Genomic DNA, 22,599 nt, shown 5'->3' on the forward strand with positions numbered 1-22,599 from the left:
AGTAATCTTGGAATCCCAATTTTACTAAGGTATCACTTGATAAGCTTTCTTACTTAGCTGTAAAGATAGTCTTCCTATTCTGTTGAAAGTTGCATTGTGTAAGTATCAGTTATAGCTGGAATTACGAACAGAGTTAGTATCTGAACTTATTTTTCAATTCTTGCAGATGTTGGGAAAACATTTCTAACTTTAGTAGAGAGCTTGCTGCCACACTATTGAAGGAAATCTGTATATTATGTAAATGACTCACATCTTGATAACTTGATCATAAATCTAATTTTCTTATTTTCTTACTCCATTTTGTCTTCAACTTGGAACATGGAGAAATTGATACCTTGTAAAAAACCTAAACTCAGTCTGTTTACATTTCAAAACTATTGGCTAAATATGATACCTTAGCTATTTAAAATGCTCAACTAATTAAAGTGTATTATCAGCATTACTGAAAAGTATTTTATTGCATAATTGAAAAATTCTCCAGGGATAATTAGCCAGGAGTCAGCCAGCCATGATTACTAAAACATGACAAGTTAAGGCTGGTAACTTTAAATGAACACATAGTTCCAAAGTGGTCATAACTGCTCTTCTAAGACATGGGACACTGAAATCATGTGGCAATACTAGGTCATGAGGTTATTCAGATGACCCAGAATAGGCGTAAACTTTTCATGTTTTCATTTCCATGAAGAAAAAAATTTTTAAGATTTTATAGAAAGTTTTCAGATCCCCAAGAATACATCTTAACTCACAAGAAACATTTCTCCTAACAGAAGTCTAACAGAGAACCTGTTTACTCAGATTCTTCCTAACACTGGGAATCCCTTTCATTTTTGCTGCATATATAAAAGTTTAATTTTTATTCATTTTCCTAGGCTGAATTCTCATGGGTGGATTAATTAAACTAAAGTTATAGGCACTTTTAGATAGAGTCTTGTTATATTTGCTTGTTTTGTCAGTTTTTCGTAAGGAACAGGGATCCCTCGTGTAACGCAGGAAGAGTTTTGTTTTAAGGATAAAATCGGTGTGGGGCTGAAACAGTGCCCGGTGGAGCCCTCAGAATCCAAGCCTTCTCCGCAGGACTAGCTCTGCCTTGCTTGGGCGTGCTCTCTTGCCCTGACTACCCTCTCTCCTGAGCCTCTGCTGTATTTTCTGCTGCACCCTGGTTATGTGATGAACACAGTTACTTACGTAAAGCCATGTATTAATAGTGACCCTGTAACCTTAGCCTTCAGATTTGCTTCTGTTTCTGTGTTCTGAATAGGGATTAGTGCATCATTCCACACTGCTTAGTTACATTGGTTAGTGGCTGTTATCCTCGAATCCTCCTTTTCCCTAAACTGTCCACATCCACTTGGCCAATAACATACGTGAATTGTTTCTGAAATCACTGAAGTAATACTAACATTAGCACTAACTTGTCTTCAGTTTTTTAAACTGGGCTGCCTCACTCTCCCCTCTCTCCTACCACGTTGCTTCCTTGTACTCTGAGTTCTTGTAATACCTACATTTTTTTTGATAACTCCTAAAACGTTTCCTGTCTCTTGAAAACCTGCTGAACTTTCTGCCTGGTATTCTCTCTCTCTCTCTCTCTCTATTCGCACTTCTGCTGTGTGTTGCTTTTGTGATACCTCTCCCTTCCAAAGGTTGAATTAATAAGCATGTTCTCTGTGCTTGGATAAGACTGTCACATGGTATTGAGGTTTATATAGCTGGCTCCACTAGAGCGTGCTTTGTGACACAGAGTAGGAATTCAGCAGAGGTCAAAGGTAGCCAAATACACCTTTTGCTGCCTGGTAGTTGCAAATGTCTACTTTGGTGGATTATTAGATGTGTTTGATGTAGTTTTGTGTGTTTGCTTTATTTTGTCAAGTTGTAGTTTCATATACTATAGTATTTTTAAATTATAGTATTCACTATAGTGTACTATAACATGTGGCATTTTTATATATACTTATTTATGTGTGTTATTGTAGCATCTCCCACTCTAGACAGCTTAATGGTGCTACCTACTGTCAAGTTCTCGTTGCTGTTCTTTACTTACCTTACAGTTCCTAACTGGGCAAACCTCACTTTCCCACCATTTCCGCTGTATTGCTAAAGAAAGTCACATAATCCTGCTTTTTGGCTCCTTTCAGATTTTTAGCATCTAAACCACAGTTGGGCTATCAGGGGTGCCAGGGCAGCATTGTTATGTGGAATTCCAGAGATGTCCCTATAAAAGGGTTACCGTGGCCAAATAAATTTGTGAAATTTGGCATGCTGTATTACCTCTTGTGGGAGACCCTTGGGACAGTCTCCTGAATTGAGGTTGGGACCTGTTAATTGTTTTTCCCTTTTGAGGGGAATGAATATGATTATTAATTAGGTTGTGACCATTATTTTCTAGCAAACTGTACCAAGGCCTAAGTATCTTCAGTTTGGAAGACCATTTTTGAGAATGGTCTTTTGAGAATTCAAAGTCCTTTTTTGAGAATTACACGAACTTTTTTTTTTTTATGTAAATGTATACCTCTATTGCAGCAACCTTGCCACGGCTGCCCCAGATAAGTTTGTGATTGGATGTCATTTGGGCTCTCACTGTTTGTTCTCAAATAATAAAAAAATCCCTCCCACATCCCCGGCCCTGTTCCCCAACATATACCTAGATGTGCTTGCAGAGGCTCACCTCCAAGTTGTGGGCAGACCCTTGTTGGCGTACTTAACATCTTTGGTCAATTGCCACCTCCTCCCTTCTGAAACTTACAGTATGCGTTGGCATATTGAAGGTCTGATAAGTTCTTAAATAAAGAAGTCCATTTAACTTTGCTTGTTTGAAACTTCTTAGTGTATTTGTTTAGATCCTTTTTAATTTTTTTGAATTGTAATTTACATTGATAAATGCCCAAACTTTAAATTTTCAGTTCTGTGAGTTTTGATAATTGTGTACTCACATGTAATTACTTCTCAAAATAAGATAGAAAACAGTCTTATCACCCCAGAAAGGTATTTGTGCCTTGGACCAAGCATTTCTCTGTGTGTCCCTCCCCTTTCCTGAGACAGTCATTTGACTTCTGTCACTGTATTAGTTTCCCCAGTTGTTGCAAGTCATAAGTGGAATCAGTATATATTTTGAGTGTCTTTTTCCCAGCATGATTTTTTTTTTTAACATCTTTATTGGAGTATAATTGCTTTACAATGGTGCGTTAGTTTCTGCTGTATAACAAAGTGAATCAGCCATACCTATACATATATCCCCATATCTCCTCCCTCTTGGCGTCTCCCTCCCTCCCACCCTCCCTATCCCACCCCTCTAGGTGGTCACAAAGCACCGACCAGCATGATACTTTTGAGATTCGTCCATGTTGTGAAGTGTATAAGTAGCTCACTCAGTTTTGTTCCTGAGCAGTATTCCATTGTATGAATATACCACAGTTGTTTGTTTTATTTTTTTCAGTTTTCCTGAGATTTGGGCTCTTTCCAGTTTGGGACCATTATGAGTATGGCTACTATGAACATTCTTGTATAAGTCTTTTTTTGTGAACTTAAGTTTTCATTTTTCTTGAATATGTCTAGGAGTGGAATTGTGATATAGGGTAGATGTATGTTTAACTTTTTAGGAACTTGCCTATTTTCCAAAGGCACTGTACCATTCATTTTACACTCACATCAACAGGGTATGAGCATTTCCAGTTGCTACATATGTCAGGCTGAATAATGGTCCCCAAAGACATCCAGGTCCTAGTCCCCAGAACCAGTGAATATTATTTATATGGCAAAAGGGACTTTCCAGATGTGGTTAAGGATCTTGAGATGGGGAGATTATTGTGTAATATCTGGGTGAGCCCAAAATGTAATCACAAGTGTCCTTATAAGAGGGCAGATAGAGGGAGGTTTGACCTGAGATGGAGAAGGCAGTATGACAATGCAAGCAGAGATTGGAGTGATGTGCTTTGAAGATGGAGGAATGGGGCATAAGCCAAGGAATATGGGAGGCCACTAAAAGCTGAAAAAGGCAAGGAAGCAAATTCTCCCATCAGACCCTCTGGAAGGAAACAGTCCTGAGTATACTTTGACTTTCTTTAATTCATTGAAACTCATTTTGGTAAATCTGTGGTGGTTTAAAGCACTGAGTTTGTGATAATTTGTTACAACAGCAATAGGAAACTAATATATTCTACATCTTCACCAACATTTGACAGTGTCAGAATATTTTTAAACCATTCTAGATGGTGTGAAATGCATTGTGGTTTTAATTTGCATTTTCCTGAAGATTGTTGATATTAAACACCTCCTAATGTGCTTATTGGCCATTCCTGTATCCTCTTTCATGCAATATCTGTAATTTGTCTTTTGCCTATTTTTTAAAAAATGGAGTTCACTTTTTTCTTTGACTTGCAGTTCTTTATGTATTCTATATAGTAGCCCTTTATCTCAAATATTTATAGCAAATATTTTTTCTCTAGTCTGTGACTTACTCGTTCTTTAATGGTGTCTTTTGGTAAGCAGGCATTTAAGTTTTGATGAGGTTTGTGTTATTTATATTTCTTTTGTGGTTAGTGCTTTTTATGTCTTAAGGACATAAAAGTATTTTGAGTTTTCCGCTAAGAGTTAAGATTTTGCTTTCCTATTGAGGATGGTATAAGATAGTGCTTGAGGCTTACTATTTTCCATATTTTTGAAAAGCTGTTGAAAAAATGTTGAAAATAGATTGACTTGGCACCTTGGTAGAAAATGAGTTGACTGTATATGTATGGGTCTATTTCTGGACACTTTTCTATTTCACTATCTTTATTTTTCTTATGCCCACTCTATACTCTTGATTACTAAGGCTTTTTCAGTTGAGTCTTGAAATAAGGTGGTATAAGTCCTCAAAAATCCTTTTTCTTTTTTCAAGATTGGTTTTATTATTCTAGATCTCTTTTGTTTCCATAGGAATTTTAGCATCAGCATATCAGTTTCTTTTTAAAAAATCCTGCTGGAATTTCAACAGGGATTACATTTATATATCAAACTGGGAAGAATGGACATTTAAATAATATTGAGTCTTCCAGTCTGTGAACATGGTCTCTCTTCATTTCAGTCTTCTTTCATTTACCCTAGCAGTATTTTGCAGTTCTTAGTATAGAGGTCTTGAGTATCTTTCTTTAGATTGACCTATAGGTTTTTTTGTTGTTGTTGCAGTTTTAACTGGTATTTCTTTAAATTTCATTTTCCATTTGTTCTTTGCTTGTATGTAGAGATACACTTAATTTTGTATGTTGACCTTCTATCATGAAACCTTGCGAAATTCACTTCCTAATTTTACTAGTGTTTTTGTAGGTTCTGTGCGGTTTCCAATGGAGACAGTCATACCACCAGAGAATATACTTCTTTCTTTCCAATCTTTATGCCTTTTATTTCTTTCTTGCCTTATTGTGCTGGCTGGAACATTCAGTGCGTTATTGAATAGAAGTGGTGACAGTGGACATCCTTGTCTTATCCTCACTTATAAGGGAAAGGGACTTAATGTTTCATCATTAGATATGTTGCTAGCTTTAGGTTTTTCATAGATGTCGTTTTCCAGAATGAAGAACTTTTTCCCCTTTTCTATTTCTAGTTTTCTGAGAGTTTTTAATCGTGGATAGATACTAAATTAACATTGTCAAATGCTTTTTTTTTTTCCTGCATCAGTTAAGAGAATCATAAGGATTTTCTCCTGTATACTGTAAATGAGGTGCTTGATTTTTTTTTTTTTTTTTTAACTGTTAAACCAGTTTTGCTCCTTGGGATAAACCCCACTTGGTGATGATGTATTATTTTTTCTATATATGTTACTGGGTGTGATTTGCTAATATTTTGTTAAGGATTTTTCCTTCTAGTAGTTAGCAGACCTTTGCTTTGTATTAGTGCAGAATCTTGGGCCAAAGACAGTTTCTTGCTCCTGGCCCATTGTCATATCGATAGCTTTGCTTTCTATTCATTCCTTAGCATCAGGGTATGTTTGTCTGCCACTGGTGGTGGCAGTGTTTCCTGCCTTCCTCTAGGGGTAGACTGTGGTTATGTTACATGGTGAAAGGCTTGTTTGTATGTGGGAGTGGGGCAAATAGGTTCTGCTCCCCCCACCCTCCCAAATAGTACACAACTTTTGCTTTACTCTTCCCTTTCAGGCAGGGAAACTTTCCTTGGGCCCTGGGTGTGGGAGGCTTTCCTGCATCTCCCCTCCTGGTTGAAGGCTTTTGCTTCATGTTAGGTGCCACTTAAAGGGGAGGAGCTCTCTCCCTTCTCTTGCCCCACGCCATTCTTTTTCAAGAGAACTCATTTGAGAGCCTTTGAAAAGAGCTTGTGAATGAGTGCAGATTCCCCTTTTGTCTGGGTTTTCCAGGGATTCTTAACTGCCATCCTAGCTGACACTCAGCCATTATCTTTATTTTTATCTTTAATATTCAGCAGATTGACTACTGTATGTTTCCTTTCCATCTGTGGGTTGATATCGGCCATCATTTTTGAAATGTTTTTGGCCATTATCTCTTCTTAAGCTTTTTCTGCCCCATTCTCTCTTTCATCTCCTTCTGGGACCCCAATTACACTCCACTTAAACCCCAATTGACATTTGGTCTTGGATGTTCTGGTATTTTTTCCACACTTTTTTTTTCCTCTTCATGTTTCAATCTGGGCATTTTAATTTGGCCTGTCTTCACATTCACAGCTTATTTCTGTCTGTTTTTAAATCCATCTAAAGAAACCTTTAATTTCTGATATTGTATTTTTCATTTTTAATGTTTCCCTGTGATCTTTTTTTTATAGCTTCAATGTCTGTGATTAAATTCTCCATTTCATTATTCATGTCGTCTTTCTTTTCCATCAGTTTTCATCATAGTTATTTTAAAGTATGTCTGATAATCCCCAAATCTAGGCCTTCTCTGATCTGATTATATTAATACTTTCATCTTTTGACTTTGGTTTGCTACTCTCTCTGTCTTGTAATTTTTGATTGAATGCTGAATGTTTGTGTAAAATCAGTACAGGTTGAAGTATATATTATCTACTTCCCCAAAATGGCCCATCATTTCTTGTGGGGCTAAGTCAACAAGATGTGTGCATAGTCAGCTAGTTCTGGGCTTATTTGCAACTTTATTTTGATTACTTCGAGTGTTTTGAGAGTAGGATTAAGACTTTACTTTCTGCAATATTTGTTGTCTTAGTGTAATTTCAGTTATCTCTTTATGCTTTGTATCTGAACCATCAGCTTTCTGAACCGTGGGTGATTTCTCTGCTTTACAGCCTAGCTGCTGGTTTCCTGGTCATTCTGGAGTTCTTTTTGCTCTCTAGTCTTACCCCAGGTTTTTGTGCCTAGTGAGGTCTCTCTGTACGAGTAATACCTTCCAGTGCTTTCTCTCAGCAATCCTTTCCTACCCCAGCCTTGGTAGTTCAATTTCCAGAGTATCTGCATGGAAGTTTCTGTCTCAGCTCTCTTGTCCCACCTCCGCCCTTGGCAGCTGAATGTCTGGAGTCTCTTGGATTGATTTCTCTCACATCTCACCACCCCCCCCCCTGCTCCCCCCAACCACCTCCTCAGGGCATTTGAGGAAGACCCTAAGCTTCTTAGGGTATCTCTTAGCTTTCCTGCCCTGTCTTCCAACCTTTGCCATATTTTGGCCAACTTGGTGCAGACCTGTGGGATTGAGTGGTTGAGTGGTGCAGACTTGCTCTGTGGAATCCTTGGAATTCTAATATGTCTTGTCAGCCTACATGTTACTGTTAAAATGTACTAAAATTTAGGCTGATTTCTCCTTACCTTCACTGTGGTGGGATTATTCTTCCTTAGCCACTCCACCAGGAAAGAGACCATCTGTGGGCTCCTCTTCTATCAAGACTCAACACTTTCTGGAATTTAGTTTCACTTAGGTTACTTTGCATCTTAAACTTTCTGATGGGTTCAGAAAAACCATGATTTTATAGCTTTTCTGTCTTGTTTTGTTAGGGTGAAAGTGATGGTCTATTGTGATTCTATACCTCCTGATTAGAAGTGGAACTCCTTCATGGAATACTTTCTGATATATAATCTGGCAAATACCTGATAAAGTTTGTTATTTCACTTCACCCTAGTTGATTTTCTACCATATTTCTCAGAGCTAGTTTTCGAAATGTTTTCCATTCTTCTCAAATCTGAACTCTCCAGTTCTGTCCTCAAGGGTAAATTATCTTATCTCTTACTTTGAGATTAAAGCCATTGACATTAAATTTTAATTGGGCTGGTGGAGGGTGTGGGAAGAATTTGTAGTAGGTGCTTAGAAAACTAGGCAAATGAAAAACTAACATAATTAGCTCTGGGGAAAGGAAAGAGTTGTATAAAAAGGGAAACATGATTATACAGTAGTTAACTACTAATCTCATCAGGTACAAAACTACCTGGGAGATAATTATTTTTAAGGTTGGAGGAAAGCAAGTGGTTGTGGTGTAAATCCTCATTTTCTGTAGAAAAATCGATAGGTATATCTAAACTTGCTATTTCAAGGGATACCATTACTGAGGTATAAATAGCAAGAAAATTAAAAGATTCTCTTGGTGTGAGAAGAGGAGCTATATTTGACTTTACTCTATGCATGTTGTTACTTAGATATAAATGAAAATATTTTTTAAAAGAGGTTTAATTAAAAGTCTTCTCAAGGGGTGGTAAAAGTGAACCAAATCTTTTTTTCACAGACTCTCTTTACCTTTATTTCTTTATTTTTATATTTTTTAACTTTTTTTTTTTCTTTGGCTGCGTTGGGTCTTTGTTGCTGCGCGTGGGCTTTCTCTAGTTGTGGCGAGTGGGGGCTACTCTTCGTTGCAGTGTACGGGCTTCTCAGTACGGTGGCTTCTCTTGTTGCGGAGCATGGGCTCTAGGTGCGCAAGCTTCAGTAGTTGTGGCGCACGGGTTTAGTTGCTCCGCGGCATGTGGGATCTTCCCGGACTCAGGGCTCGAACCCGTGTCCCCTGCATTTGCAGGCGGATTCTTAACCACCGCACCACCGGGGAAGTCCCTATGTCTTTATTCTTCTTGTTTACTTCACACTTCATGCCTTTTCCCTTGTTATAACTTTACATTGTACTTTATGATACTTGGTTATGAAAGTTTAAAACTTTGGGGATATTGAGCTTGTAAAGTTTTAAAAATATTTTTGTTACGTGTTTTGAGAATAGATTGAAATTCTAAAAAGTGAGGAAAACTTTCTTTTGGTGAAGATATTTTATTGATAACTATTAAAAGTTAAAAATAAAGTAGTATGGGTAGTGATAAACTTGTCCAGTGTTGATAAAGATAAAAGATTTTACTTGCAAAATTATTATATTTGTCTACTTATAACACTGTCTTGTTTTTAGAAGGATTTGTTTCCACAGTTCATTTAAATTAGTAAAGTCATTTTCAGGGGTGAAAAAGATAACTTCTGAATGTCTGTTGTGAAAGAAATAATTTGAATTTCTATTGCATTCTGTAATTTGCTTTTGATACTGTGTTGAAACAAGTAGTTGATTGTAAAGTTAGCCTCTAAATTATCCTTTCCATATCTTTTCTAGGTTAGATTAAGGAGGATATTTTCTTAGAGTGGATCGCTGCCTTTGGTAAGAACATGTCGTCCATCTTGCCATTCACTCCACCAGTTGTGAAGAGACTGCTGGGATGGAAAAAGTCAGCTGGTGGATCTGGAGGAGCAGGTGGTGGAGAGCAGAATGGACAGGAAGAAAAGTGGTGTGAGAAAGCAGTTAAAAGTTTGGTGAAGAAGCTAAAGAAAACAGGACGATTAGATGAGCTTGAGAAAGCCATCACCACTCAAAATTGTAATACTAAATGTGTTACCATACCAAGGTAAGTGTTGTTAGATCAGGAATTTGATGGCCATACTGTTGAAAATTGCTTAAAGGAATCTGAAGGGAAGTTATTGAAATTTTGTTACTTTCAAGTGACCTGTCAATAGTGATTTTTAAAATATGACAGCTATTTTTAACCTGTCATATTAATTTTGTTTGACTCGTTAAGACTTGTTTATTTTACAAAGCATTTTCTTGAACAGTGAGAAGGTTTAATCAAGCAAAATAAAATACTTAGATTGTATTTTTATCTTCACTGTCTTCATTTACCTTCATTGCCTAAATGCTTCATTGTATGTTATCCTAATTTCTGTGATTGAATGACATTTGAATAAAGATTCAAAGATTTTTCTATCACTAGTGCAGTAGTGACTGACAGTTTTCTCCTCCCTTGGTCAGAACTTCAGTAAGGAGTTAACAGAGGCTGCTAACATTGTGATGAATTTTATATAGTTTTTGCTTGAGTTGCAGCATTACTTCTAACAAAGAACAGTATGTGAGACAGCTTCCTAGGTGTCATAGGTGGTCAGAACCTGTCTTGAAGACCTACCTCTTGTATTAGAAGGACCTATTACTTAAGAGGTTGAAGTTTTATTAGTGTAAATTTAATCATTTACATATCAGTACCACTGTCAGAAATACTGTTTTTTAAAATAAAGTAGCAAGTGGTTTTTAAGTGTTGTAATGTGTACTACTATAGTTGTGCACATTACAGGGTTTGCAGGAGTGTCAGTTTATAGCATTTTCTAAAAATGATTGTTTTCGGTGTCATACATATAGGCTAGCATATGGCACGTATAAAACCATTCTACTTGACACGTTTCTAATGAGTTTTGGGAAATACACTCTGGATGCTTGTTGATAATAGATCCTAATAACACCAGCCTGTCTGCTTGCAAATACTAACAGTAGAATGTTTCCTCCCTTGTTTGGTAGGTTAATTATCCATTTCTTTTACCTCACTTGTTTCATGTATTTCTTAAATAAGGGTCACTTTTCCTGGTTTATTCTTTCGTTTTAGAAGTGTTTATGAATGCCTGCTGTGTACAAGGCACTGGTTTTAGGCACATGGGATAGATACAGTATGAACAAAACTCAAAGTTCCTGCCCTCCTCAGGGATAGATGTACACAGTAAACAAGTGGACAAATTAATTTGAGATGGTAATGAGTACAAAGAAAACGACGACTGAGGGGTAAAACTGCTTTGGATGGGATTGTGACACTTAAGCTGAGCTTTGAGAAGTAGCAGCTAGCTGAGGGAGGTCTTCTAGGCAGAGGAAGGAGTGAGTGTAAAGATGCCAAGTCAGGACATAGCTTATTGTATTGGAGGACTTACTGTATCGCAGTAGAGATGGAGTGATACAAAATGAGTACAAAACTTGGAAAGGGTCAGATCATAGAGGGCATCGTAGGGCAGTTTGAATTTTAGTGTCAGTGTAATAGAAAGCAAATAAAGATTTTTAAGTGGATTTTCAGATTTTAATCCATTTTTAAAGAATTTTTTACATTTATATTTTTACAAAGATCATTCTGGCTGCCAGACACACGTGGTTGGGGCTGGGGGTGGGTAGTGGTGTAGTGGTGTGTGTGTGCACGTGTGTGTGTAGTAGACTGGTATGGTATAGTGGTCTGCAAGCGGGGAAATCAGGAGGCTATTGAAGCAGTCCAAAATAGAGATGCCAGAGGTTGGGCTGGCATGGAGGCTGTGCTGCCACCGGAAGTGGATGGATTTGGTTGGAAGTTGAACTCAACAGGACTTGCTGACGAATTGGTTAAGAATAAGTCAAGTTTTTTGTGTTCATTTTTCATTGTATAGTGCCTGGTATTTCAGTTCAGTAAACATTTATAAACATACAGTCTTTGCTCTTGAGTTGCTTACTTCCTAGTAAGGGAGGTAAACTTTAAAAAATAAGAAAGATAATTTCATAATGTGCAGGAGGTGTTCTGAAAGATATATGCTTAGGGAGCTGTGTCCAAAGTGGGGACCCTTCCCTCCTCTGGGGCTTGTGGAAAATTTCCTCCTGGAGAAAGATTGGTGCCTGAGTTGGGTGGAGGTAAAGGAGGAATTTAGTCAGGAGAAGCTCCATTCATCCACAGTGACCCTGGGGTGTTGAGAGGACTGGTGATGGGGGTCCTGGGAGTGTCAGGTGGGAGGTGGGATATGGCAGGACTCAGAGGCTGTGTGGTAGTGAGGAAGCACCACATCGTGCGCTGGGGGGTTCACACTGAACATGAGTGTGATTGGGTGATGGGGGAGTTGTCAAAGAGTCTTAGGTAAAGAAGTGAGGAAAATGGTTGTGAGACTGTCAAGAGTGGAGGCAGGGAGACCAGTTACTATGTTGTCTCCTCATCCAAGGGAGCTGTGTGATCCAGGAAGACAGGGGGCCATGCTTTTGCACAGCTTCATCTAGGGCTCCGGTGCCAGTGCAGTGAGGTTGTTGGCAGAACAGAACTGAGAGGATAGTCATGCAGTCCTGTCTCTTAAGGAGATATAGTAGGAAGCAGCCTCATGATTGAAATGTATAGACCTTCTATTTAAACTGTGGAAGTCCCTTTAGTCGAATTTCTTTTCCTTATTTTCCAGTCTTCATTTTACAGTCTAGTTTTTAGAGATTTTTTTTTTTCATATTCTAGGGCTTTTTCATCATTTAAAGATTTTTTTCCCCGCACTTTTACCTGAGTAATGAAAGTGAAGTGGCGCTTGTCCAGTATCTTGTTTTTCACTCTTTAAAAGTTCCTTGAAGCTTAGGAACTTGCTTGTCTAATTTGGTGGTCTTTTTTTTCTAATATTTCAAGAAATGTAGATTTGTTAATATTGGCTGTTTATCAAAAAACTTAAGTTTCTTGCACTATATTCTGGAGCCATATATTTTATAAAGTTTGTTTTTAATAATAGAACAGTTATATTGTGTCAGATTATTAGTCGTCTCTTAACTACTAAATGTATTTAAACATTCAGTCAATTCTTAATTATATAGACTGTAAAAGGTGGGGAATGGGTGTGGAAAGGGTCCATTATGGAGGAATCCGAACCATAGCTTAAACAAAATTATTTAAAATGTAATACATGGTGGATTTACTGTAAGCTTATTAACTTAAAATTGCAAATAAGTTGTCAATAAAATACCTTAAGGTATTGATGTATTCATCATGTATTAATGAACATGAAACATAAATTACTTAACTTTTTAAAATGACAAATGTTTTCTGTTAAAAAAAACCTGTTTCATTGACTCTTCTTAACAGTTTCCTTTCCTCCAACCCCCATCTTCTAATGTTAGAGTGGGACTAAATTGCAGATAGAAACATAGTCCTGACTTTATGTCCCTCCCATCCCCCTCACATAATTAACTCTGCCTTCATCGCTTTGTCTCTGAAGGGATAGAAGCTACTACCCATATGTGTCACTGCTTCCTTCTTACTGTTTTATGTGGTGACACAAAGTGATTCATGGGTAGATCTTAACCTATTAAGCTACAATGAGCTGAATAGTATAAAGTTTCATGAAGCTTTTCCATCTCAATTTTTTGAGACTAACAAATGGAGGACAACTCAGTCATAAAATCAGAATGGCAATTGATATTGAGGTAATGAATCAGTCAGAAGAAGAAAAAATGACTTTCAGTGCATTTAATCTACAGTAAAGAAAAATCCAAACAGCAGTGGGGATGGAGAGCTTGTAAAGTTTAAAACAAGTGGCTGTGAGGTCTGAAATGCCAATTTGATCATATCCATTGTACATAAATGTGTAAGAATGAAGAATTTATTTTCATAAACATAAATTATAAGGGCTTTCCTAAGGTGGTACTTCGACCATATAATTACATTTTGATCTTTCATCCTAAGGAAATAATCAGGAATATAGTCCAAGATTTCTGGTGTTCATTTCAGCATTGTTTATATAGCAAAGAATTAGAGAAACCCAATCCTAACCCACAGTTTCCTTAACTCTAATAATAAAGGAAACTTACCCAACTCATTTTATACCAGAATTGAAAATGAATAGTAAAAGTAAAGTTTATATCAATCTTACTCATAAAAACAAATGCAAAAATTATAAATGAAAAAGCTTGAATTATAAAAACAAAACCACAAAATCATGACTAGGTAAGGTTTATTGCAGGAATGCTAGTATGATTCACCTACAGGAAATCCATTAATATAAGATACTCTGTATTTATATTTATGAACACTCTGATCTTGGTGGATCTAGAAAGAGCTTTCTATAAAATTCAGTATTCATGTTAACAAATTAGAAATAGGAATTTTCTTAACTTGATAAAGCAGTACTTCCAAAAATGTTAACACTTAATCTTGAAACTTTAGAGAAATACATCAAATTGTTAATAGTGATTATTTATGGATTACCTAAAAAAAGAAATGTCCTGTAATTTTTCCCTAATATTTATCTATGAAAGTATGTTTTACTTTTGCAGTCAGCATAATTAAATGTTTTTTTTTATGGTTTGTTTTACTTTATTATTTTTTTAATAATTTTTAAAAATTTATTTTTATTTATTTTTTGGCTGCGTTGGGTCTTTGTTGCTGCACGTGGGCTTTCTCTAGTTGTGGTGAGCCAGGGCTACTCTTCGTCGCGGTGTGTGGGCTTCTCATTGCGGTGGCTTCTCTTGTTGCGGGGCACGGGCTCTAGGCGTGTGGGCTTCAGTAGTTGTGGTTCACGGGCTTAGTTGCTCCGCGGCATGTGGAATCTTCCTGGACCAGGGCTCGAACCTGTGTCCCTTGCATTGGCAGGCAGATTCTTAACCACTGCACCAGCAGGGAAGCCCAATGAAATGTTTAAAAATAACTTTTGGGCAATACTTAGACTATTCTTGGCTTCGCTTTTTTTACCCTTTAAATTAAGTCAATTTTTCTGTTAAAGGGCAATTATATTTTCATTTTCTTAACATTCTAATAAATGTATTTATATTTTTTCCTTCAAAAAGTATGTTCCTTAAAACAAAGTAGTATGTGTACATGATTCCAAATTCAAACACAGATTATACAGTGGAAAAATGTGTCCCTCCCCCTCTAGTTGTCACCCGTCTCCTCACCCAGTTGTATTACTAGTGTCTTATATATCCTTACAGGATATGTTTCTTGTTAATGCTGTTGCTAACATTTGGATTTTGTTTTTCATCTTCTAAATTTTTAAATATCAGAGTAATTGAAATAAACTTTATGCAGATTTGTCAACTTTTATTTTTGATTTTGTATTACTACCCTTTTACTTCTCTGGATAACCCAGGAAGAATTAAAGAGAAGTCTTTTAAAACCAAACTATAGTATCCTTCAGTTCTTCTTAAATTAGTGCTTTTTTGTTATTTCAGAAGGGAATAATTCTCTCTCCCTCGTTCACACATAGATATAGACTGTGTGTGTGGGGGTGTATGTATATGAGATAATATATATGGAATACTATGACAGAAAGAACTCTGAAGTTTGATGACTTGTTTTTGAGTCAGCTTCTTCAGTACTGATGAATGTGAATCCTGAGGCATGTGATTATACTTTTGACTGTTTCTTCATCTGTGAAACGGGTGGTACTATTTGAGTTCTTTCACAGTACTATTTTTGGGTCCTTTGAAATAATGTTTAGTTTGTAAGCTATAAAGCACTACAGCCATGAGTATGATTTGTTTGAAATATTCACAGATATTCCATGTCTTCATTTTCCTTCCAGGTTTTCTAAAAGAACTCACATTAAATTGTATTGTCTATCTTTGCTTAGTAAACATTTCTGCCAGACAACTATCATAATTTAGTATAACATTTATTTATAAAATCAATTCATCAAAACAATGAAACATTTTATAAATGCAAACTAGAACTTTGAGATTATCAGCCTCAGCATCCAACTTATCATTTTCTTTCTATATGTTCTGTGTATAAGTTGTGAAGGCGCTTGTAATGAGCACTTCACTATGGTCCTGTGAAACACAATTTGAAAGACACTTTGCTAAGACCCTTAACCTTTATCTGGTGCCTACATTTACAGTTCTTTTTTATTGAGGGAGCTCATGCTCTAGGACCCTGGTATTCAGAGCCCTTTTGTGTATATGATATATTCTTCCGTAGGGGATTTTTATCATTTACCTGATCAGGGAAAGCATCCACCTGCCCTAGGACCTAGGTTCCTTTATAAAATTATAGGATTATTACCCAGATTAATTAATATCTATAATTTTAAATTTAACGCTCGATGCAACAAGCGTCATCCCCACTTTTCTTGTCCCATTCACGTAACGTATTGGCTGTAAAGAATTCATTTCTCAACTTAGAATCAACCTAGCTAAAATAATAAGCATTTAAAGAATTATAACCATCTTTTATTTTCTCAACATCTTTGGTCTCTTTCCAGTCTTATCTGGAACCATTCCAGCTTGCCCAGACTATGTGACTAACCACATTCTAGGAAGATCATTATTATTGGGGACAACATTGAACTATATTGTTTGCTCCTTCTCCTGCCTGTCGTGTAGTAGAGTGTTTCCAGGCCTATGTCGTCCCCGCTGGTGATACGAGTAAATGTACCACTACCATCTAAGGCAGGGGTCCCCAACCCCCGGGCCACGGACTGGTACCGGTCCATGGCCTGTTAGGAACCGGGCCGCACAGCAGGAGGTGAGTGGCGGGCGAGTGAGCGAAGCTTCATCTGTATTTACAGCTGCTCCCTGTCGCTCGTGTTACCGCCTGAGCTCCGCCTCCTGTCAGATCAGCGGCAGCATTAGATTTTCATAGGAGCGGGAACCCTACTGTGAACTGCGCCTGTAAGGTATGTAGGTTGTGTGCTCCTTATGAGAATCTAATGCCTGATGATCTGAGGTGGGGCTGAGGCGGTGCTGGGGAGCGGCTGCAAATACAAATTATCATTAGCAGAGAGGTTTGACTGCACAGAGACCATAATAAATTGCTTGCAGACTCATATCAAAACCCTATCAGTGAGTGTCAAGTGAAAACAAGCTCAGGGCTCCCACTGATTCTGCATTATGGTGAGTTGTATAATTATTTCATTTTATATTACAGTGTAACAATAATAGAAATAAAGTGCACAATAAACGTAATGCGCTTGAATCATCCTGAAAACACCTCCCCCACCCCCCCACCCCGGTCTGTGGGAAAATTGTCTTCCACACAGTGGTCCCTGGTGCCAAAAAGGTTGGGGACCACTGATCTAAGGGACCTGAAATTGACAGTACCACACATAGACTGTGAAGATGGAAACTAGTAGTAAAACACCAGTTTAGGATATTCTTCAATCTTGTGTTAAATCTTACCTGGTAATTGGACTGAAATGACTGGGTCCACATGTCTCTTATACTCTGTTCTTTACATTCTTTTTGTTTTTCCTCTTTCAGTTCGGATATTTTCTATTGACCTAAGTTTGAGATTACTGCTCCGATTTTCTGCTATGTTCAGTCTTCTGTTAAACATATTCAATAAGTTCTTAATTTAAAATACTATATTTTTCATTTTTAGTATGTTCCTTTGATATTATAGATTCTGAATCTCTATTGAAATTCTTCACCTGTTCTATTTTCCTGAATTTTCTTTAATATATTTATAGTAGTTATTTTATAGTCCCTGTCATCTCTAATATCTGGATCATCTTTAGGTCTGCTTCTGTTATTGTCTGTTCATTCTTTTGATTATCATCACATTTTCCTGCCTCTTCATGTGCTGTGTAATTTTGATTGTACGCCATATATTGCATACAAGAGAATTATAGATGCTGCAAATGATGCTTTTCCCTGTCAGGTAGATAGGCTGGATCACCTTAATCTTCTCAGGGATTGAGCTGGGTTGAGGCTTGGTTGCCATTTTAATTTGATTTAGTCTACACTGGCACGTACCTTTTCTGCAAATAAGATTCTCCTGGGATTTTGCTTAAAAGCCTGGCAGGTCTCTGTCATCCACTCCCTCAAACGCTGTGGGAGATTCACTTCTACTCTTCTTCCATAGTTTGAGTTTGGCTCTTGAGCCTCCTGATGCTTGCATTTTTAAAATCGGGCAGATGTCTTTGAGGAAGGAGAATCTTGTGATTGTCAAAAGTTTGACTGTGTTATTTTCTTCAGTAGAGTTTTTCTTCCCAGACCGAGCCTGATGCTCAGCCTGTACCTAGAATCTGCAGGTGACCCCAGGGAAGGAAATGACAGACAGTTGTCAGTTCACCAGAAAGTGTTCTCTCTTCTCGCAGTCTTTGTTCATTTGGATCTCATTACTTTAATAGCTCTCCATTGTCTTTGAATAAGTATTTTTTGTTATTTTTTTCCCCCTAGTTGTTGCAATAGGGAACATTAGCCTGCTATGACCTGCTTATGTCTTACCTGGAAGCAAAATTGTAACAGCTTTTGAAAGTAGGACTCTTCTGATATTTATTCAGAGACCCGAAATCTGAGAACAACTGATTGCAAGTAACCTACACTGAGAATTGAGGTGCTATACCATTCATGCAGGACTTGCAGAAAGGATTAGCTGAGACAAGTATTGCTACAGTTAACCCATCACTGACCTCTGAGCCATGTAAATAAAATACAAGAGTTTGTGGAAGGGATCCCATGTGAAAACTTGGGAGAGAGGAGGGTATTCTGTGGCATTTCCCCTTTCTTCATCCAAATTGAGCGGCTTCAGGGAGCTTCTCAGTTTGACATGAGGTTTGGGAGATAAATAGACTGGTACCTGACTGTCACCTGAAAAAGGCTAAAAAGTGAGAGAGCAGCTGGAGCTGCTCCCGCATCAGTAGAATGAAGGAAGGGCACTGTTGGAGTGGTCTGCACGTTCAGAGTGCAGTGCATCAAAGGTGCGAGAATTTTCCCATGGGCCAGGTGGAGTTTACTAAGGTAGTTGAAGTTGCCTTGTCTTGAAAAGATCAAGAGGCTCAACTTGGAAAGTCAGAGTGACCCAAGCCAAACAGCCAGAGAAATTCCTGCAACAGGAACTAACTACAGGGAGGAGGCTGCATTTGGGCTTCTGACCTTATAAGGCTGTTCCCTCTTCCCCTAAAACCCCCTCTTCTTGATGTTCCAGAACCTACAGGGCCTTTAAAAGTAACAGAGTCCCGGAAGAGGTGAAATTAGCAAAATTGAATGAGAGAATAAAGTTTTGATTTAGATCAGGGTAGTAAAATTTTAATTTCTGCCAAGAGGTTTATTGTGTTATATATATATATATATGTATATATATAATCTATTTGGGTGTGACTAGAACAGCCATGGGATCTTTTTGAAATTTAACGCAGAAAGGAGGAAAACAGTTTGACAGGAGCTTGCTTGAGGGTAATGATATGGGAAGACTCAACAAATCCAACTTTTTAAATAAGCTGTCTATATTCTCCTTTTGAAAACTTGGGAATCCAAATTTAGTGGTGCTGGGGACAGGTAGACTATATGGGGAGAATGGAGGACTGTTACATCTGCATGAAGTATGTAGCATTTTAACAGAACTTTTTTTCTAAACAGAAACTATCTGACCATGTACCTGTTAAATTATCCAATGATGCTTTATTTCCAAAGAGACAATTTTATTACAACTAGAGTCTTCTTCTATTACCATCACATTTTTTTCCCTTGAACTGTTTGTTTAATCTCTGTTCTCAAAATCCAACATTACTTTAGCTTTGCTTTTGGGTTATTATGGGAAGCACTGTGAAATGGTTGTCTTGAGACTCTTACGAAACTATGATCATGAATAGTGCTTAAATTAGAACTAAAGTATATAAGTTTTGATTAACTCCTGCATCCCAGACTTTTTTCTTTTATGAACTTTGCTTATCTTTATCGCTTTTTAACTTATGTAAGAAGAGGATATAGTTTTTCACTAACTTGGTTTACTCCATGTTTGCTAGGCCAGTGGGGGAGAGGAGGTTAAAGGGAGGCTATATTTGTGTTAAGGATGCTGTAAAAGTTCAGAGTCAGATACTGAACAAAAATTTATAATGAAAAGGAATTTAAGTAACTTAAAATAATTTTTCCCCGTAGTTATTATGTGATGGCTTATATAATTTGCATTAACTTTATAAAACATTTTAACTTCTTCATGTGAAAGCACATTGTCAACTTCAAAGTGCTATACAAATGTGAGTTAATTTTTATTTTGTAGGATGCTAATATTAAAATTGTCAGATTAAAAAACCTTTCCTTTATAAAGCAGAAACTAACACACCATTGTAAAGCAATTAGAGGCTTTACATCCAATAAAGCAATTTAACATCCAATAAAGATGTTAAAAAAAAAAACCTTTCTTTACAACCAACTACAACATCATAAAAATGTGTGATTAATAAGTTGAGTTTTTACAGAACTCTATTCTGTAGTGCAATCCTTGTTTTATGTTTTATGCATTTAATTTAAGAGATTGGAATGACCATGTACTTATATTTTCTCTTAGGATTTCTTTTGTCTTTTAGGATACTATTTAATTGTTAAAAACAGAGAATATATATTAAAATAAATTTAGAAAATCCATCAGCTATATTATTAAAATAAATGTTCCTGAGCCTATTTTGGTGTTAGCTTTTTTTTTTTTTCTTCTTAAGTAAAAGTTTCTGTTTTTTTGGAAGGACTTGAAATATTTTGAGCAACTGTTTTTAGAACTGATATTTAAATCTTTTCAATGATAGGGACTATTTTATTTGTGTGGGAGATATTTTGTTATTTTTCTAAGGCAGTAGAAACATCTAGCAAGATCTCAAAGTAGTGTTTTCAACATAACTTTAAAGGGAAAGGTAAAAATTTTTTCCAATCATCACTTGGTCCTTTCTTCTGCTTCTAGAAAGAGCTGTTCCAAACCAAAGAAGAAGAGTATCAGTTTTATCTTATTGGACTCCATGGAAATTTTATTGTCTCCCCCTATTTTAATTTGGGAGTGGCTCTACTAATTTCCTTGTCCAAAGAGGTTTTTTTCCTGAGAAATTATAACTCTTACAGTGAAATCTCTAGTTTTTATAATTAAGCACATTCTATAATGCTTTACTTATCAGAGATTCTATACCAAAGTTATTGTTTTAATTTTGTCTTGCTATGTTTTTATTTTTAGTAAACTATATGAGACAGAATAGTGTTGGTAATTAAGAATGCAGCCTCTCTCCCCGCCACTTGCTAGCTGTATGACCTTAGACATGTCACTTGATCTCTGTGCTTCCATTATCTCATTTGTCACATGGGGTAACTGCCTAAGTTGTGGGTTGTTGGAAGATTAAGTAATTCAATATGTGTACGGACTTAGTGCTATACTTGATATATAGTATGTGCTTAATCAGTGTGAACTATACGTGGGGTGGATCCCTCCCCAAGTTTGATTTTGATGTGAGACTGATGAAGCCAAACATATACTGAAAGGGCATGAAAAAGATTATTGCTCATATGATGAGGCTTTCTGGGGAAAGCAGGGCAGGCTCCCAAAGTGGTCCAAAAATTACTTGAGAAAGGAGTGACAGGAGACGTGGGGCTGGGGTGATAATTCCTGCACTCCTGTGTGTGCCCAAACTTGCCTGGTTTAAAATTCTCACCAGCCCCAAGGGCTTCCTTATCAGCTTGCTCAGATTTGAGGCAGAGGGGATGAGGACATGATGGGACTTGAAACTCTTAACAGTCATATATCAAGAATGGAGTCAGATTCCTCATTAAACTCAATAAGGATAAATGAAAAGTAAACCACACCTAGGTGCATCATAGTCAAATTCATGAAAGAGAACGTCTTGAAAGCAGCCAGTGAGCAATGACATGTTACATACCGGGGAATGATGATGTGAAGGACAGGTGACCTTTTGCAGAAGCGAGAGGGTCAGAAGATTATAAAATGATATCTCTGAGGAGCCATAACCATAAATGTGTATCTACTTAATAAAAAAAACTTCAGAATACATGAGTAAAACTGGATAGAATTAATGGGTCAAAATGACAAATTTGTGGTAATAGTTGGAGAGTTCAATTAGACCAAAAAAGTAAGTAAAGGCATAGAAGATCTAAATCTAAAATCAGTATAATAACATTATTTTCAAGTGCTCTTGGTAACATCACCAGGAAAGACTATTTGCAGGGCACAAGTCTCAATAAATTTTAAAGGATTGAAATCAACAGAGTATGTTCTCTGCCAACAGTAGAACAAAATTAGAAATTAATACCAGCAAGACATATTAAAAATGGAAATTATCATAATTCTTTGACCCGTGGGTCATTTAGAAGAGAACCATGAGCAGAATTAGAATATATATCCAACTGAATGATAATCAAGTTATACCATATCAAATAAGTGGGATGCAGCTAAAACAGTGCTTAAAGGGAAATTTATAGCTTTAAATAATTATACTAGAAAAGAAAAGTTATCTAAGACGTCACCTAGGGAACTAGGAAAAAAGGTCAAAGAAAATGGAAAGTAAGTAGAAGGAAGAAATAATAAGAGCAGAAAATCAATGATTAGAAAAGAGGCAACAGAGATGATAAATCCAAAAGCTGATTATTTAGAAAGGTCAATAAAATTGAATAAACTCCTATAATGCTGATGGAGAAAAAAAAGAGAGTGCCCATAACCATAAATTAGCTATGTATGAAATGAAAGAGATACTATCATGCTAGATCCTACAGGCATTAGAAGCATACTATGGATATATTTTAAACAACATTATGTCAATAATTTGTAATAGTCAAATTTCTTTAAAAACATGTTACCCTGGCTGGTGCAAGAGGAAGTGGAAGATTTGGATAGCCCTATAATCAATTTAAAAACTTGAATTCATAATCAAAATCTTTCCCACAAAAAAAAACTCCAGGTCCAGTTGGTTTTACTGGTAAATT

General features: G+C 36.8%; 1 protein-coding gene across 2 annotated transcripts in view; it reads left to right on the forward strand.

The window, feature by feature from the left end:
• SMAD2 (SMAD family member 2) overlaps positions 1-22,599 on the forward strand; it is a 95,852-nt gene that overhangs the window by 17,602 nt on the left and 55,651 nt on the right. For both annotated transcript variants that reach the window (XM_061170346.1, XM_061170345.1), the window contains exon 3: positions 9,517-9,805. In XM_061170346.1, the coding sequence (XP_061026329.1) occupies positions 9,570-9,805 (236 nt within the window). In that variant the 5' untranslated portion in view covers positions 9,517-9,569. The remainder of the gene's footprint in view (positions 1-9,516; positions 9,806-22,599) is intronic.

The sequence above is a fragment of the Eubalaena glacialis genome, chromosome 15 (assembly GCF_028564815.1).
Source record: "Eubalaena glacialis isolate mEubGla1 chromosome 15, mEubGla1.1.hap2.+ XY, whole genome shotgun sequence".
NCBI lineage: Eukaryota > Metazoa > Chordata > Mammalia > Artiodactyla > Balaenidae > Eubalaena > Eubalaena glacialis.